This window comes from Kryptolebias marmoratus, linkage group LG5 (genome assembly GCF_001649575.2).
Source record: "Kryptolebias marmoratus isolate JLee-2015 linkage group LG5, ASM164957v2, whole genome shotgun sequence".
Classification (NCBI taxonomy): Eukaryota; Metazoa; Chordata; class Actinopteri; order Cyprinodontiformes; family Rivulidae; genus Kryptolebias; species Kryptolebias marmoratus.
The window spans coordinates 9,554,515-9,571,254 of NC_051434.1; the positions used below are offsets into that span (position 1 = coordinate 9,554,515).

The 16,740-nt window shown below is 41.3% G+C and overlaps 2 protein-coding genes across 4 annotated transcripts in view; both read right to left on the minus strand.

Annotated features, from left to right (window-relative positions):
- Positions 1 to 7,258, minus strand: part of laptm4b (lysosomal protein transmembrane 4 beta) — an 11,897-nt gene extending 4,639 nt beyond the window's left edge. Inside the window, exons 1-6 of the mRNA XM_017424240.3 lie at positions 6,889 to 7,258; positions 5,145 to 5,262; positions 2,904 to 2,977; positions 2,700 to 2,822; positions 2,246 to 2,344; positions 767 to 862 (exon numbers count right to left, since the gene is read on the minus strand). Of these exons, the coding sequence (XP_017279729.1) occupies positions 767 to 862; positions 2,246 to 2,344; positions 2,700 to 2,822; positions 2,904 to 2,977; positions 5,145 to 5,262; positions 6,889 to 6,981 (603 nt within the window). The 5' untranslated portion in view covers positions 6,982 to 7,258. The remainder of the gene's footprint in view (positions 1 to 766; positions 863 to 2,245; positions 2,345 to 2,699; positions 2,823 to 2,903; positions 2,978 to 5,144; positions 5,263 to 6,888) is intronic.
- Positions 7,259 to 11,040: 3,782 nt separating this feature from the next.
- On the minus strand, positions 11,041 to 16,657 carry mtdha (metadherin a). 3 transcript variants are annotated; one of them, XM_017424205.3, is made up of 12 exons: positions 16,289 to 16,657; positions 14,991 to 15,086; positions 14,734 to 14,845; positions 14,439 to 14,591; positions 14,222 to 14,272; positions 13,765 to 13,938; positions 13,023 to 13,097; positions 12,875 to 12,946; positions 12,655 to 12,782; positions 12,363 to 12,473; positions 12,169 to 12,268; positions 11,041 to 12,058 (listed from the first exon to the last, which is right to left on the minus strand). In XM_017424205.3, the coding sequence occupies exons 1-12, from the start codon at positions 16,622 to 16,624 to the stop codon at positions 11,991 to 11,993; spliced, it is 1,476 nt and encodes a 491-aa protein (XP_017279694.1). In that variant the 5' UTR covers positions 16,625 to 16,657; the 3' UTR covers positions 11,041 to 11,990. The 3 variants fall into 3 exon arrangements, with proteins under 3 accessions (XP_017279694.1, XP_017279685.1, XP_037831562.1); XM_017424196.3 differs by having other exon boundaries at positions 14,991 to 15,089; XM_037975634.1 differs by having other exon boundaries at positions 12,156 to 12,268; positions 14,991 to 15,089.
- Positions 16,658 to 16,740: the final 83 nt, after the last annotated feature.

Here is a 16,740-nt window from a genome sequence, read left to right on the forward strand (position 1 = left end):
GGGGGGGGGGGGGGGCAAAGTGGCCGGGATCCGTTTCGACCCGCAGCACCTGCTGTGTGGCGACAAACACAGAATCCTAAACATCTGTGCTGTGCACTTTACACCACCCTGCTGCACCAACACCCACAGGAGGACAGAAAATATTAACAGGGTATTTGTAACTCGGCTTACTTCCTGTTGGATTTTAGGATTACCTTACAATATTTATCACCTCAACTCAAGCCTTCATATCTACACTGACGGTTAGTTAATACACAACAAAATGTCTTCTCATCAAAATATTAAAACAAGACGAGAGATTTTAATCCGGTCTCCAGAGTTCCCCCGTTTAGCAGAACAAGCTGCGACCTAAAAGTCCTCAGAAATACACCTTTTACTGGCATATAAGTTGTTTGAATGCCACTATTTGTAAAGCAGATCTTTAACAATTTCTGGGAAAACTATTCAGCAAATTCTGTTCACTAAGCTGTTTTAAAATATTGCATCTATTATTTATAATAATGAATCTACTGATTAATCTGGACTTACTCTTATGTTTCAAAGACATAAATGTTGCTTGAAATATTCTCCACCTGTCTCCTGAGCACACAGACTAACAAGAAATTTAGTCTGAGACCAGAACTTGAACAGAACTTTCCTGTCTTCATAAGAACGACTGCGTCTCAGCTTTGACGGTGAAAAGCAGAATCCGCTGCTATGCGAGAGTGGAGGGGACTGTCGGCGTGTTGTCGGGCTGAGGCGCCGCGTGACGAGCACCAGGACTCACCGCGGTGTCATTGGTAGTGACATAAACCAGGACCTCTGTGGTGCCTCTGCCGCTCACGTATCTGTAGCAGTTCCACACGCAGCTGATCAGATAGGCCTGTACCCAGGAGGGGGGGAGGCAAACACAAAAACAGGAACACACAATCAGCTCTAGAGACTCGTGTCTGCACATTTTGTTACTACTGTTGGTACATTTCTTTAGCAGCCTCCACCATTTTACCAGCAGCAACCTAACGGGCCTCGATGAAGAAGCTTCATTGTGTGTGTGTGTGTGTGTGTGTGTCTGTGTGTGTCGCCTGCTGAGTTGGTGCCTCTGCAGAGTGCTGGCCAATCACTTTACCATCTGCTGAGTTGACCTCTCTCTCTGTGTGAGGTCAGCTCGACCGGCGAGAAGCGTTTCGCTTGCGTTTGAAATGTAAGCTTAGATTTTTAGTCTCTCTACTTCCTCACACAGATTTATTATTTTTTCATTTAACGTTCGTTTACTTCAAACATCATTCGGTGCTCGATTTTTATTCAGTTCGACTGTAAAACGAGTCTCATCACAGCAGCGAGGAGCTGAGACGTCAGTGCCAAATGAGCTCTTTCTGTTTGGTTCTTCCTCTGTCTGTATTCCATTCAGCCGTTCACATCTCCTCCCTTCTCATTCTTTAATCATCTTTCTCCCCTCCAGCTCGCTCCTTTCCTGCTTGTCTATGCAGCGGAGTGAAGGATGTTGGCTTCAGCAGGAGCTTCAGCAGGTGTTTGCTCTGTCCTGATAGCTGGAGGACTCTTTGAAATTCGCCATCTGGCTCTTTTTTCTTTTTTTTTTACAACGATCCTCTTGTATAAAACACAGAAGCCGACATGCCATACGTGCAGCCCGTCAACTAAAACTAGGGCCAGCATCATAAATGTGAACTCAAATGCAGAATTTCGGAGCAGCTTCCCCTATAAACTAAACCAAGGCATGCAGTTTATTTCCGTTTTCACTGGAGGCTTTTGTCCAGTGGCTACTTCTCATCGTCAAACCCCGGCTCTGGCTTCGGATCTGCGCAGAGAACATTTCTGATCTCAGCTTAGAGGAGAAACAACTTTGATTTGATCGCACAGATGACCGCAACTTTCTGCCCCATCTCACCCGAGAGGCCCGGAGCATCGCCGCGCCCCGGAGAGCCGTCCGAGCGCGAGAGGAGAATTGGTTTGACGGGAGTTGGGTTTTCCTGACGTCCCTGACCTTCTGCTCTCTGACTGCGTGACCATCTCACCGAGGCCGTTCCTCAGCCGAACCTCCACACCGGTGGGCTCATTAGAAAAGCCATATGTTTCATTCTAACAGCGGGGGGAAATTAGCTACCCTAATTACATCCTACATGATGATAAAAAAAGATTTACAGTGTGCTTTTTCATGGATATATATACATATTTCTCAGAAACTTGTTTTCGGTGTAGGTTCTAAGGTGGGTTAAATTTGGAGACTGTTCATAGGGACTGTTTTTACCTTGAAGGAGAGGATGCAGCCGATGAAGAGGAGCACTGCAAACACTAGGCACATATTGTTGGTGGACATGATGTCCTCTTTGTAAGGGAATGTCCCTGGCTGGAACAGGAAAAAAAGAAAGAAAGTAAAAAAAAAAAAATAAAAAGATAACTTTGAATGAGAAAAAAAAAAAAAAAGACAAACGAGGTCCTTTTTTCAAATCAGCCTCTGACTAAAACTTCACCCCTCGGTTTTCAGCAAACAAGCGGGGCCTAAATGGACCCCAAATCTACACGACTGACACTTTTACTCCTGCCTGGGTGGCCCGGTCTCACCGAATCCCTCCTCGCCCAACAGATGCTTCGGCGAGGCACTAAACAGCGAGCCGGTTCTCGATTCAAAACAGGTAATAACGTTTAGTGCGACAAAAAGAACCCCAGATTAGGCGTTTAAGTCGGGCTGAAACGGGCCTCACCAGCTGCTGGACGTAGTCCTGCACCGTGTTGGGATAAACCACCACGCTTATCGCCACCAGCGTGTTAAGGGCAAAGTCGAAGATTTGGTAGCAGAAGAACGGAATGATCCACGCGGCATGTTGCTGCGAGTGGGAGAGAGATTAGGATTAGACGGGGGGGGGGAACACAAATTTAAACACTCTGGTGTCCAGATGTGGGTTTACCTTGTAAGCACCATAAGTCGCCATGCCACATATGAGGATCATGAGCAGCGATATCGCTGTTGCTATGCAGATATCTGTCAAAACACACAGTTTAGCAGAGAAGAAGACAGAGATTTATACTTTAAAAAGAAATTCTGTGCCTCTTTGGAGATTAGGTTCGTGAAGCATAAATGATTAATATGTTTTGTCTGTGTTACATTTTGCACGTAAACTTTTTCTTTTTTGGAGAAAAAGCAGATAAATGGAGACAGTTTAATATGAATTGATAACTCATGACACTGAAACAAATAATTTAATATGCTGTAAACAGACTATTGTTTTGAAACTTTTGCCCAACCCATTTTTATCTTATTGAATCTGACAGAAAACCTGTGGAAACTTTTTTACTCCATTTAAACCAACATTTCCATAAATAAACATTGTGTTGTCTCGAAGAAGAACATTTATACTGTGAGTAAATCAACCTTTTCTAATCAGCCATTTTAGTTTTTGCATTAACTTTAATATACTGACCGATATTAACCCTTTAAATGATAAACCCTTGAGGCTTGAAGACCTAAGTTTGAATAAATCCTGATGTGTTGTAATCTGACAATAAGGAGCTCCTCGGGGGACACAGCTTCTCACACAACAAGGCAACTTAAGTATTCTCACTATTTTTTTTTTGCACGCATGAACAGAACATAATCAACACGGTTACGCAAGAGGTGCCAAATCTGCCTTCATGTAACAGCTTCTCACGTCTCACTGATGAGACACTTGTCTCTGTCAGAGGGCCACTCGGGGGACACTAAAAGAGGTAAGATGTGAAATTAAAGTTGATTAAAGGACCTCCAGGATGACGCTGCCGTTGCTGGGATCAAGCATGACTTGGGAGAGCAGAAAAACTTTATATAACCTGTCCAGGCATTTAAACATTAGAGGTTTTTGTGCACAAAGGCAAACAACATTTGACCGACGCAGCTCAAGCTTAAATGCCACGTTAGGCGGGGAGTCAGTCAACATGGCCGCCTTAATCCGAGAATTAGAGCAGTCATTTTTAATCAGCTGCCAGTGACGGTGTCTGAAGTCTTCCAGAGGCGACCGTGACGATGATAGTCGCTGCAGGCGGAGAGCGATGAAAACACACACGCGCTCCGATTTGTTCTCCGCGCTGCGCCGCTTACTCAGCTGGGGGCAGCGTTTTCAGGAGAAAACACGCCTCGGCCACAAAACAGAAGTGGTCTTACAGCTGCAGGAGCACGTGGATGAATAAAAGTCATTTCTCAGGCAGAACCTTCAGAAACGATCAGATCAGAGTTGAACCGATTGAGGTTTTCTAGGCCGATTCAGATTTCTGTAAAACTCTGACCTGCTGAGAACAGGTTTATCCGGTTTAGATTTCTCTTCTACAAGAATAAATGACTGCATAAATAATATTTAACTCCAAAAAGGCAGCAGGTTCCAGGGCTTTTTATTGTTTGCCATTTTAAACCTTCAAATGAGATCCTACAGCTTGTTAGACGGAGGCGTTTCTACAAATAAAACCCAACAGAAAAACATGAAAGTATCTTTACTTTAAAAACCAGATTACAGCGCCACAAACTTTTCATCTTTTCAGAAGGTAATGGGACACTTTTTCCCCCCAAATACTTTTTTTTATTATTATTATTAACTGCAGCAGTTTTCATTATAAAATTGTTGGAAAAATAAAACTCTAATTTCCTGTTGGGTGCATTAGATTGCCAACTCATTCATTCCTTTTATTGTAGCTGCATGTATGACAAATTACAGCTTGATAATTGCAAAATTTTAATGATTAAGTCTTAAAAAAACGCTTTTATTTTACGGAGCAGTAAAGTGATCAGCTTATGATCCTCTGTAGGAAATTCATGCTTTCCTTTAGTAGCTTCTTGTGTTTCCTCTAACTTTATTTTTCAACACCTTACAGGTATAAAAAGTTAATTTTAGATTTTCCTTGCTCAGTGAAACCTTTTACACCAGGGCTAGTCAGCTAATCTAGTTTTATTTTAAATTAACCCATCAGTGGGCTGGATTTGGCCCTTGTGCCGCTAATTGAAAAGCCCTGTTCCACACAGAATTTGTGCTTTTATTAGTGTGAAAGTATCTATTAGCATGGTGTGTTCAAAGACCAGGGGAAAAAACATGTTTTCACCGGTCAAGTTGAAACTTGTAGTGTTTATTTTAATTATTTTTTTTGTTTCATGATGGAAATGTCGTCTCAGCACGCGTCATTCTTACTTGCGTCGTCCATGACGTCGATGTCGGTGCCCAGCTCGGCGCTGCTCAGGTGGTACCGGTACTGAACCGGGTCATAGAGAGCCGACAGCAAGATGAGCAGGACCACCGCGTTGATGATCTAAAGTGGGGGATGAAATAAAATCAATATTTATCTCCATCCTCGAGGTAAAACTCTGAGTATAAGTACAAAAAAAGGGTCAAGAAATATGTCTACAAAACTTGTTTTTCCGAAAACTGTTTAAAAAAAAGAGCAGAATGAGGCATCAAGACTGCAGAAGATCTAAAATCTGACATTTGCATCAGATTTGAATACTTGTGTAAAATTATTGGATGTTGAAATTATCTTTGTTTTTCCTCAAAGAAAAAACAAAATTACTTCTTAATTTCTGACTAAAAACTCACTGCTACTCTAAATCTGTATTTTGTTTTAATTTGAGTAAATTCCTTTATTATGTTGCCAAGTAAAGATATTTTTAGTCAGAATCTAACAACCTAAAATAGAAAACTGACTCAAAGTTTCTTTCTCTTTTAATTTACTTTGCTTGTTGCCTAAATAGTCTGTTTTTTCCCCTAACACAAATAGCACATACAAGGCATCTCGCAGCAAAAACTGTATCTGTTGCCCTTTTTAAAAAGAATTTCTGTAAATTGGAAATCCTCTCGCTGTATGAACCAAAAGGAAACAGGTTGGTGGCTAGGTTTAAAAACAAAACAGATGCTCTTATTATTTCAGCAACTTTTAGATATTTTCTAAAAAGAAACAACAGGTAGAAGAGTCTGGAAACACTGATTTCTTCCGTCTACATGTACCCAGATCTGGAAAATACTTAAACTCCTCACTTTTCCTGTCAGCGTAGCTCATAGCTCATACTTTGCTGATATGAATATAAATATACACACGCGTGTTTGGCACCGAAGACAAGAACGAACATAGAGTTTCTCCAGAAACATCCTGTCTGACGGATCAAAATACCTCTAAACTTCACCTTTTATCAGGAAATATGTTAATATAGTTGTGTTTCCCTCACTTATAGGTCAAGAAAACATCAGAAAATATAAAAAGTCTGACCTTTCATTTCAAAATACTTCATAAAAAGACCAAAAAGTACTTTAAATACTGATTTATTCTGAATCCTCCTTGTAGACTACAGCCTTCAGATGTGATTTTTTTATGAAACAAAGTTTATCTAATGACCTGCTGACCAGGTTTAATCAACACAAACCTAATCTGGTTTGCAGGATTAGAAACATAACCCCTTGTAAATCTTACATGACCAGTTTAAAAGATGGGGGGGAAACAAGTGGCAGGAAGTAATTCCTGTCAGTGCTGATTAACTGCAGGATTAAAGTGAGAAAAAGGAAATAAAGCTTCCCCAAAAAAAGGTCAGGGATTACTGAACTATGGGTGCAAATGTGGGACAAATTTAACTGAAAAGGCTGGAAAATGGAACTAATTAGTGAATAAAGTGTCTTTATGGTACATTATAGGCACTATAAAGGGTGATTTTATGTTGTGTTAGGCAGTTATTTGTTCATTGGAGTACATTTATGAGTCAAATCTTGCAAGAAAAAGGGTGATTATTTATATTCAGCTAACAGGATGTTAGAGTCGCCTCCTGAAGAAAAAGCAGGTGTAGTTAGCAGCCGAGCTTCGCCCTGAAACTTAATATTTTTTTAATATTTACGGACTGTTTCCCACATCCAGCCTCGTTCCTTCACATCCGGCTGAAGGACCCGGACTCACCGTGTACCATATCCCCAGGATGATGGTGCCCGTCCGGACGTGGCAGCAGAGGCAGCAGCTCGTCGAGTACCACCGGTCCCACGGCGAAATCATCTCTGACGACGCTGGGAAAAATAAAACAAAAAACCGCGCAGGTTAGTTCATGAATGCGGCCGAAAGACGGGGACTGCGTTTGTGGAGGTCACTCGACGCGAGAATGTCCGAAGGAGACTGAGGAGTTGGCGCCGCATCCAGTTTGCGTTTAAAGCGGCGTTTCCGCAAACGGAGTCCGGGCGAGGCGAGCGGGGAGCTGTTAATCTGGATTATCCTCCTGTCACGTGACCACGGAGGGTTTTTTTCCCCTGACCAAAGTGAGAGAGACTGATGATGATGATGATGGGTTGAAAATACAGAAAATCATACAAATTATTTTACTTCAATGTCTTTTTTTTACTTCTTAAAGTATAATATTGTGCAAAAGTCCTAATCCATCCCTCATTTTTGTAATATTTTGCTCCTAAATGGTAGCTTCTTACAATACTTTTGAGCAGTGTTGATTCAGGCTTTCTGACTGAGGTTCAAAGTTGTTGGGTTTTTTTTCATTTTCAAAGCAATCATATTTTGTTTGGTAAACCCCCTCTGACCTATAAATCACCCAGCTCCTAAACTCAAGGGATGAGCCACCATTGTATTGACACGTAAAAGACAATTTAGCATTTACATTGCATCTCACCTTTTGGCACTTTGGCACAATTTCTCCCCTATTTCTTTAACTGAATACATGGAAGATATCAAATAGGTGATTCTCAGAGAGCTAGTAGCTGAGAACTTGGTGCAGAGGGATGCTGCATCTGTCAGGTCTCTGCCTGATTTTTACCCTCTGTTTCTTACAGACGTAATTATCAGATTCGGAGTCTGGCACATTCTTCTTGTGCCCTCCACTTGTCCAATTTCTTCCCCCTCATTTTAGCCCAAATTTAAAAACAAACCTCGGAAAGATTGGTCACTTTAACAGATTACAGAAACGTCTGGCTCCCTAGGAGGAAAGTCAAAAAGAAACTAGGAGCTGTTTAAAACTTTTGCACAGCACTCAGCAGACGATGCAGATTTCAAGATCGGAAGCACTTAGTTGAACCGCCGACAATCAACAGGTCCACACACTTGACACCACATAATTCACTCATATTTCAAGGTCCCAAACCAGTCTCCACGCTGAAAGAAACTGCAGCAGACGTGCAGATTTGTGCAACATTTGAGCGGCAGCCCAGACTTCATTTCATGCCGACAGATGGGCCACCAGTAAACACAGCTCTAAGCTGTGGTGGGTGGACTGCGTCACAGTCAGATTGGGGATTTTCCTCTCCTGGAATGACACGACGGCTTCATTAAATGCTGAAGCAGGGTGCAAATGACGGGACAGGGTTTCTAACCCTCATTCTCTGACAGAAAAATCTATTTTTTTTACAGATAATATTTATGTGAATACAGCTTTGCTGCACTTCGTTTTAGGGGTTTTGTAAACCCTTTGGGTTTCAGACACAGATTTTCCCTTTTTTTTTCTGCATTAGATGTTTTTAAAGCAGGTCTTTGAGCAGCAACATACCATCCATTACAGGGTGACCCTGCACTATTATTATATCTGCCTTTTATGCACACGAACAGGGAGGGGAAGGAAAAGTACAACAGCCCTTCGGCGAGGATGAGCAGAAAACATCTCGCTGAAATGCAGCCTGAATTAGATTGGGAGAGATTAAAAGCCGGTAAAGCCTAAATGAACCGAGTGATAAAGGATGAGAGATAGATGAGTAGAAGGAGGTCAGGCTGGGTGAGGGAGGGGAGGAGGGGGGAGGCCACACGATGGCCTCAACACACTGACTGAGGCGACGGTTCATTCCGGGGAGGGAAAGGTGCAACCAAACCCGCCTCCAACACAGATCTGCTCCACAGAGGCTCCCTGGCAGATCTGGGATCAGTTTAACAACAGGAGGGAGAGAAAAGTACAACTTAACAAAGGAAATTCTGCTAAAACGCAACAGGAAACAGGAGTTATTTATTTTTTTCCCCCAGTTAGGAGCGCTGCTGCAGCATTTTGCATCACAACTTTCATTAAGTCAAGTAAAAAATAGCATCAATAACCTGAACAGGAGGAAAAAACAATCCCCACGTCATGTTCTGACACCAGCCTTCTTAATATAGAAACATTTTATTCAAGTTTAGAGGTACTGGTTGATCAAAAACTACTCCCAAGTTCCTCAGACTTGACTAAACTGAGCCTAAAATGGGCAACTTGTTGCCTGGTACGAGGAACCGTGCTGCCAGGAGCAATGATGAGAGATTAACCAAATCTTAATGTCCGACAGGTTAGTGAAATATGACACTTTGAGTAACTTAAGAGTCCTTAAACGAACAGTACAGTTGGTTTAATCAGCATAAAAGTGGGAACAGATTATGGATTTATTAATAATCTGACCCTGAGGTCAGAATAAAGATTGAACAAACACATTGATCCAGTGGGGGGAATGAAAAATGTGATTTTTCAAACTAGTGAATAATTATAAATTTAAGTGTTCTTTTTCAAAGTTTAGAAGCCATCCAAAAACATTCAAACTTCCTGTAAAGAAAGGACATTTTTTACCATATTTCAGTGTCCAGAAACAAAACTCCACAACAAAGCAAAAGTCATTTAATTTATCATTTAATTCTTTGTCAAACAAAACATAGAAATATCATTTTTTTCTCCAATGTCTCTAATTAACAAAATCCTTCCCAAAAAAACCCAAACATTTCTTAGAGACAGTTGTATAAATACATTAAATCATTTTATTCATCAGTAAAAAGTGAACAAAAGGGCACCTGAAGCTCTAGTGAAACATCACTTTAAAAATAAAAAATTAAAAAAAGCACAATTATCACCACCAGTGAGTTGATTTGACACCATCGTGCACGAAGACTCTCTGCCCACCATAAGAGGAAGCTGTTAAATATCCTGGTTCTCCTGGACCACAGTTAAAGCACAAAGATTGACCTTCATTTATATACAGACTTATTAATAACAAAGTCATGCAAAATTAAATAAACTCTGACATCAAAACTTGCAACTGGATGGACTTTCTATTTATCTACAGGTTAAGGCAACGGAATTAAATTCCTTTAAAATGTATACGCTTAAAATGTGTGTGTGTTCGCAAACGTCTTGTTTAAGTTAAAAAACTCTAACCCAACACCCACATCATGGAGTCCAGGAGTAAACTTAAAAAATTAAGTTTTTTTCTTTACGTTCCACAAAAAAGGTAGTAAAAACAATCCGTTCACGGTAAAACGAACTCAGTAAAACTGTTTTTTTTTTGTTTTGTTTTTTTTGCACAGTGCCGTTACAAAACTGGAAAAAGCCCTTACAGTCTGTCCGTACAGCATGGCTTTTCCTAGCACAAAACTGGAAGAAACTTAAGTAAAAAACAAACATCTAGAGTGCAGAAGAAACCATTAAAAATCAACACACAAGCTGATCAGAAAACACAGATACAGCCGATTAAAAACAGGAACTACACCAGTTAATGTTACCATCTGATCACGTTATCCCACAAAAATCTAAGATTGAGATTAAAGTGCCACCTGGTGGTTCAAATCAGTTACTGCGGTCTTAAAGTATTAAAATATACAAGATAAGCTCCTACCAAAAAGCTGTCTGAATTCACTGTTTTATCAAAATCTTTTAAGCAACTAGAAGGGTAATCCACGTAAACTGTTCGATGTTAAAGAGGCAGATTAGCCTCAGTATTTGTTTGTTTGTTTTTTAATCCACTGAAAGTGACTCCGACCACAGCTGTCGTTCTGAACAATATGGCTGTTAGGGTTTTTACATTATCAGCCTTTGTGCTCATGTGGAACACTGCCTACGTGAGAGACCAAGGTCAGACGGCGGGCCGGCGGGCGCCACACCATCTGGCTCTCCCAAACAGTGATGTGTTATGTGTTTTTGCTATGATCAGAACTGGCCTTGGCCTGCTAAGATCAACCCCTTTTTTCTTTTTATTTCTTCTTCCTTTAAATAAAGAGAAAGCCCAAGTGGAGGGGCATAACTTCCTGGACAGCACGCCGTTAGGAGCTGTTGGGAATTTCTCCTCTTGCGAAAGCCTTCACAAAAGACAACGAGCCACTCCAGTGTAATTCTTTCTTAGCAGGTTGAATAAATCAAAACCCTGACAATAGCTGCTTTGATTTCTTGGAGCGTCACATGGAAGAATATATGTGCTGCCTGTTGACACAGTGCTATTTATGCTTCATGTTACAATTTGTTAACATTACTGAAAGATGTTAAAAGTGTGTTTCTTAATTCTGGCGGTCACGTGCGAGGTGGATTAGGAGCCCTTCGTCCAGAAACAAACACAACGATGTCCAGCTTTTCCTTCAAAAACAAGTTTCAACACAACAAGACATTACTTTAAACGATACTCACTTATTAGTTTAATTTAACCTACTTTGTGACTAATATGCTTCATCAGTCTCAGATGAACCTTACAGTCCTTCATATAGCTGCTCGATGACGAGTGTCACTTCATATTTATTACAGAAAATATAAATTCTGGAGTCTGGACAGCTTTCTACGATAAATCTGAACACAACCCGAGTCCAATGCTTCAGAGCATTTTAGCACATCATAAATGAGGTCGCAGGACGGCTAACAAAGCAAAGTGCATCAGTTAAGGGTTCAAAATGGGGGAACGATTTTTATAACACCAACAAGAAAATACAAATAAAACCCGTTTTGTAATTTTGGGCTTAATAGTTACAAAAAAAAAAAAAAAAACTACAAAAAAAACATCTTCTAGGATGAGGAAGAACAAAAACATTTTTTAAAACTATTAAACTTATACCTCGATAGAAATCCCACCTGGAACTCCACCCCGGTTGCAGTGCAGCAAATAGTGCAAGATTTGTTCGGTTTTCAGTCTACAGGACCGCGAGTCTTTCCTGCAGCAGGTGGAATCTGCTGCTTGCTTTCATTTTGTCGCTATAACAGAGGAAACTCGATGCACCTCAGACAGAAGCCGTACCTGGTGATTATTGCTTGTGATAATTTTGAAACAATCATTTGCATATGCTTTGCAGCTCGTAGCGTCAGCTCAAGTTTCCATTCTAACCTTTTTCTTCTGAGAGGGTTTCAGAGGCTCCGCAGTCTTCTCAGACTTCTCTGTGGACAAAAAAGAACAGAAAAACTGTAATTCTGACAGAAGTGATAACTTCTGCTTTAACTCGCCTTGTGGGCCTCGTTGTGACTGAATACAAACCGATGAGACTCACTCTGAGACGACGATATGCTGGCATTTTTCAAATTTGAGGGCCGGACGGGGAGGTCTTGAGTTTTGGTTGCTGCGCCGACTGTGGGAGCTTGGCTCTGCGTCTGAAATCCAACAAAAAAACAAAACAAATCTAATACCCGACTTGGTACGGTTCGAAAACATTCATCTTAAAAGCCTGATGTGTTGTTCTCTTGCCTGAGAATCCGATGCAGGCTCGTCTTCGGTTTTCTTCTTCTTTTTCCTCTTTTTCTTAGATTTGGCCGCTCCCCCAGAGGGATCTTCAGCGTCTTTCTCATCATCTGACACCTGACATCAGAACGGCAACAAAAAACAAAACACACACAAGGTATTTTAGGCGTCGTATTCTGGCATTTTTATGGCAGGAAACATTTAAGGGAATATAGGAAAAATTGCACAACATCAGGACAGTACAGTCCCACAGCTGCATGTGTATAAACAGTTATGTTAAGATCATAAAGACTCGAACCTTGGTGAGAGCAGCCTGATCCTTCGGCAAAGAAGCTGCTGCCATCAGAACAGGCGGCTCCTCATAATTTCCCCAGTGCTCTACGGGGGCATTCCAGTCAGAGGAGGGATCTGCTGCTGCCATCCCATCTGCAAATCAAACAGTTGAGGGTAGAAGGGAAAGTAAATCTCAACAGCTTCCCTCATCGAGCACTAATGAGACGGAGACAGTGACTACTTACTGAATCCTGACCATTCATCATCAACCTCAGGGTGGCTCTTCCACTGCAGCTCGGCTGATTTCGGTAACGAGTCTAAGACAGACACGGAGTAAATCACAAGCTGTTCCTGAAATAACACGTCCAGGAAGAAGGGTGTGTCTGCACCAACCTGTGGCGTTAAGTCTCAGGACGGAGAAGGACGTGGTCTTTATCTGACCGTCACCATCAATGCCGCTCCAAGCTGCTGCAGACGACACATTAAAGCAAAAACATCAGGGAGATTCTGTTTCAGCAAACAAATCTGTGTTTGAAAATCTCTTATAAGTAAAATATCTGGTCACCTATTATTTGTTTAGTATCAGCGAAACATTTAGATATGCCTTTATATTAATTCAACACGAGGTGGTGTTTCCAAACCCTCGACTGGTGGTGAATATCCTGTCTCCATGTGTCTTATAAACAGGCAGTAATGTTAGAGCAGCTCAACACTTGTGTGTATAAACCCAGTGACTGCACCCGATTTCACTACATTAATTCCTGTTTTGTTTGATTTGCAGTCTTGAAATCCACATTAAGGTGGAAGCTGATTTACAAAACAAACAAAAACCTAAGACTGGCTCAGTTATCAGGTAAATTTATACTTTTATTATCTAATAATTTCTCTCTGATGCTCCTTTTTGCACCAAATGGAGAAACTTGCCTGCTGACAATTACTTTAATTAGGTTTGTGTTTTTCCCCAAACAAGATCATTTTTAACTTTTGACATTTAAAATGCTGTCTTTGGATTGTTTTAAATGAAATACAGGGTTTGAAAAAGAGTCCATCCTGTTCCAACTTTTAGGAAATTGTCGCTGCAAAAAAAAAAAAAAAAAAACAACAACAAAAAAAGGGTCTGTTCAGATGATGGTACCTGGTGGCTCCTGAGCCCAGGGTTGTGGATCAGCCGGAGTTCTGTAATGTTTGGTGGCGGGTATGGGAGTCCACTTTGTTCCCCCCAGAGAACCCATCTGACCCGCGGCCTTCAGGGACACGTCCGACCAGTTGTTGCCATTGACCGAAGGCTCCCCTCTCCACGTGGAGGAAACTGAAAGACGAAGGAGAATGGAATCACATGCACTCAAATTCAGTTTTATTAACCACTAACAGCTGAAAGTTAATGTGGAATACTGAAAAAACTGCAGTTTTCTTGACAAAAACCTCTAATGGAAACACAATGATTTCCCCTTTAGGTGTCGTGGACACTGGAAGTGATTGTTGTCAGTAAAATTTAACAGCTTCTACAAACTCTCCTCCATATCATCCTGAAACTTGACACAACTTTACTTCCAAAACAAAGAGTGTATAATGCTTCAGTGTTGTTTTCTTACCAGCTCCACCGGCTGCGTCCCCTTTCTTGGCCGCTCTGGAACGCTGGCTCTCTGAAACAAGTTCGGGAAAAAGGTTTTCATCGCTGTGTTCATCTGCATTCTGAATATGCTGATATCCTCTGTTACAAATTTTAAAACAACTGTCATGACTCTTGGAGGTTAGTCTATGTTTTAAAGCTCTAATAAACACAGCGAGGTTCATCTGTAGTGTTATTACCGTGGTTTCCTTTGTTCCTCTTGGTGGCTACAGGTGCCTTCATGTTGGTTTTTGGAGCTTCAGCACCTCCTGAGCTGCCTGAATCCTCAGAGCCTTTTTCCTTCCTGCGCTGTTGTCTCTTTTCTCGGTTGCTGACTTTGGTCTCCCACACTCCTGATGGACATGAACAAATAAAACAAATCATGTGAATACGAGCTGCGATAGTAAGACTTTACAGGAGATCTGTTAGGTGACACTTAATTGTTTGAATATTTGAATTTCTTATAATGTTTTCTGTCTATAAGCTAAGTTTTACCATCATCAGGTTCCCTCCCATCATTTGTGTGTGACTGCTGAACTGGTTTCACATCTGGTTTGGTTTTCTTCTTGTTCTTTTTCACCTGAACTGGGGCCTGAACCTTGTGTACCTGAGAAATAAGAAAAAATCATAAAATTAAAGCTACAATCCTGGCTTTTGTTGGTCGTCTTATTTATGCATGTGGCAAATTGAAACCTAAAACTGAAACAATACGCAGATCTTTGGGTTTCAGATCCCTTTAAATCTGGTCGTACCTTTGCAGCTTTGATCGGTGGGGAGATTTTGGAAACTGCCACAGTCTCTTTGACTTCCTCTTGAGCCACAACCACAGGCTGTCCATTGGACTGAGTCTTCTTAAAAACAATTAAAAAAACCCACAATGGTAAGGTTTTAGGAGTAAAACAACAACAAATCTTAGGTACTTATTTGCAGTTAACAAACATGGCTTCATAGCTTCAGATTAAAATCAGTTTGCAAATAAAAATAACCAATTGATAAAAATCAGGAAAAATAAGAGCCCTGTTAATGGTGACATTTTATTTTTTTTAAATGAAACATCAGCCATATATATCACCATACCCCTTTTTCACAAAAAATACACAATCAGAAAAAAGGTTTTCTCTGCACTCTTAAAGTTAATTTTGTCCTAATAATCTTGGTTCTGACCTGAACACCAGCATATAGCTAACCTTTTAACCTTTTTGTCCATGTTCGAACGCAGTTAAAGCTTGGTTAAAAAAAGTTATGCCAGGCTGATTTAATGACAAGTTTGTGTTTTATGAATCATACTGAATAGATAATGACAGCTAAATAACATATACACATTTTAAGTAATTCTTTGCTCATTGTTTGGCTCCATCAGTACTTCTGTAACGTAGAAATACACAAACCAGACCCGTTTTAGTCCAAAACACAGACAGATGTCTGTGCTGGCATCAGGTAGAAAGACATTAAAGACATTGTTATGACTGTCCCCATAAAATAAATGTCTGGTTTTCATTTGAGGACATCAAGAGGCCAGATCTAAATAGTCCAAGCCACTTTTATTTCGCCTTTATGCGATTTAAAGCATACATTTTTAATAATAAACCGTATTATAACAGTGTTTTTGTGAACTGTTCCCAATTTAAAACAACACAATAGAGTGAAAAAGTCACATACATGAACATTTAAATTATAAATAAATAAAATAAAGCTTCAGGAACTCTTATTGCCTGTCATTTTTCGCTATCTAAACAATGACGTGTCAGTTAGCAACGCGTTCAGCTAGTTAGCATCTCTGGCTACATTCACACTGATTGGTGGTTTATTTAGTTTAAATGGTTGATTTTATTTTTGCTGGTAGGTTAAAAACCTCATCTGTCTTAAGCTCTGATGTGTAAACAAAGTGAGCTATGCCGACACTGTGTGTGAGACAGAGCAAAGAAGCGTCAACCTGTGAAGCTTTTGTCAACAAACGACCAATAATGGATGGTTGAGTTCATGTACTGAAGCTAACAGTGAAAGGCTATTGTTTTGATTCAGTCGCCGTGATTTTGGGACATCTCGTTACCTTCTCGGAGGCTTTCTTCTTGCTCCTCTTCTTGTGCTCCTCCGGTTTGACGCTTCGGACAAAGTCGGCCTTGCCAGGCTCCCCCTCGCCGCTCCGCCTGGCCGGGGACCCCCGCTTCTTCCCGCAGACGGCGGCCCAGGAAGCGCCGAGCAGCAGCAGGAGACCCAAGGCGGCCGTGGCCAGGACGACCCAGGTCGGGTACAGCTCGGGCTTCAGACCCAGGTCCACGCCGAGCTGGGCCCGGACGAAGCCCTGGCCCGAAGACACGAGTTCCTTCAAGCGGCTGGAGAGCAGCTCGGCTTTCTCCAGCGCGAAACTCCGCAAGTCCCCAGCCATGTTGACAAAGTACGTAAACGTTAGCCGTTAGCTTTCATTTCCAGCTACCAGTACGGTGGCCGAGAAGGGGTGGCTCGTGGAAACCACAGACCCCGCATCGGCAGGAAATACGGCCG

Coding starts and splice junctions, on each gene's coding strand:
- mtdha (XM_017424196.3), bottom strand. CDS start 16,624: ATGGCTGGGGACTTGCGGAGTTTCGCGCTGGAGAAAGCCGAGCTGCTC. Junction 13,098..13,764: donor CTGGGCTCAGGAGCCACCAG/GTACCATCATCT, acceptor TGTCGTCTGCAG/CAGCTTGGAGCGGCATTGAT. Junction 12,059..12,168: donor CAGCATATCGTCGTCTCAGA/GTGAGTCTCATC, acceptor TTTTGTCCACAG/AGAAGTCTGAGAAGACTGCG.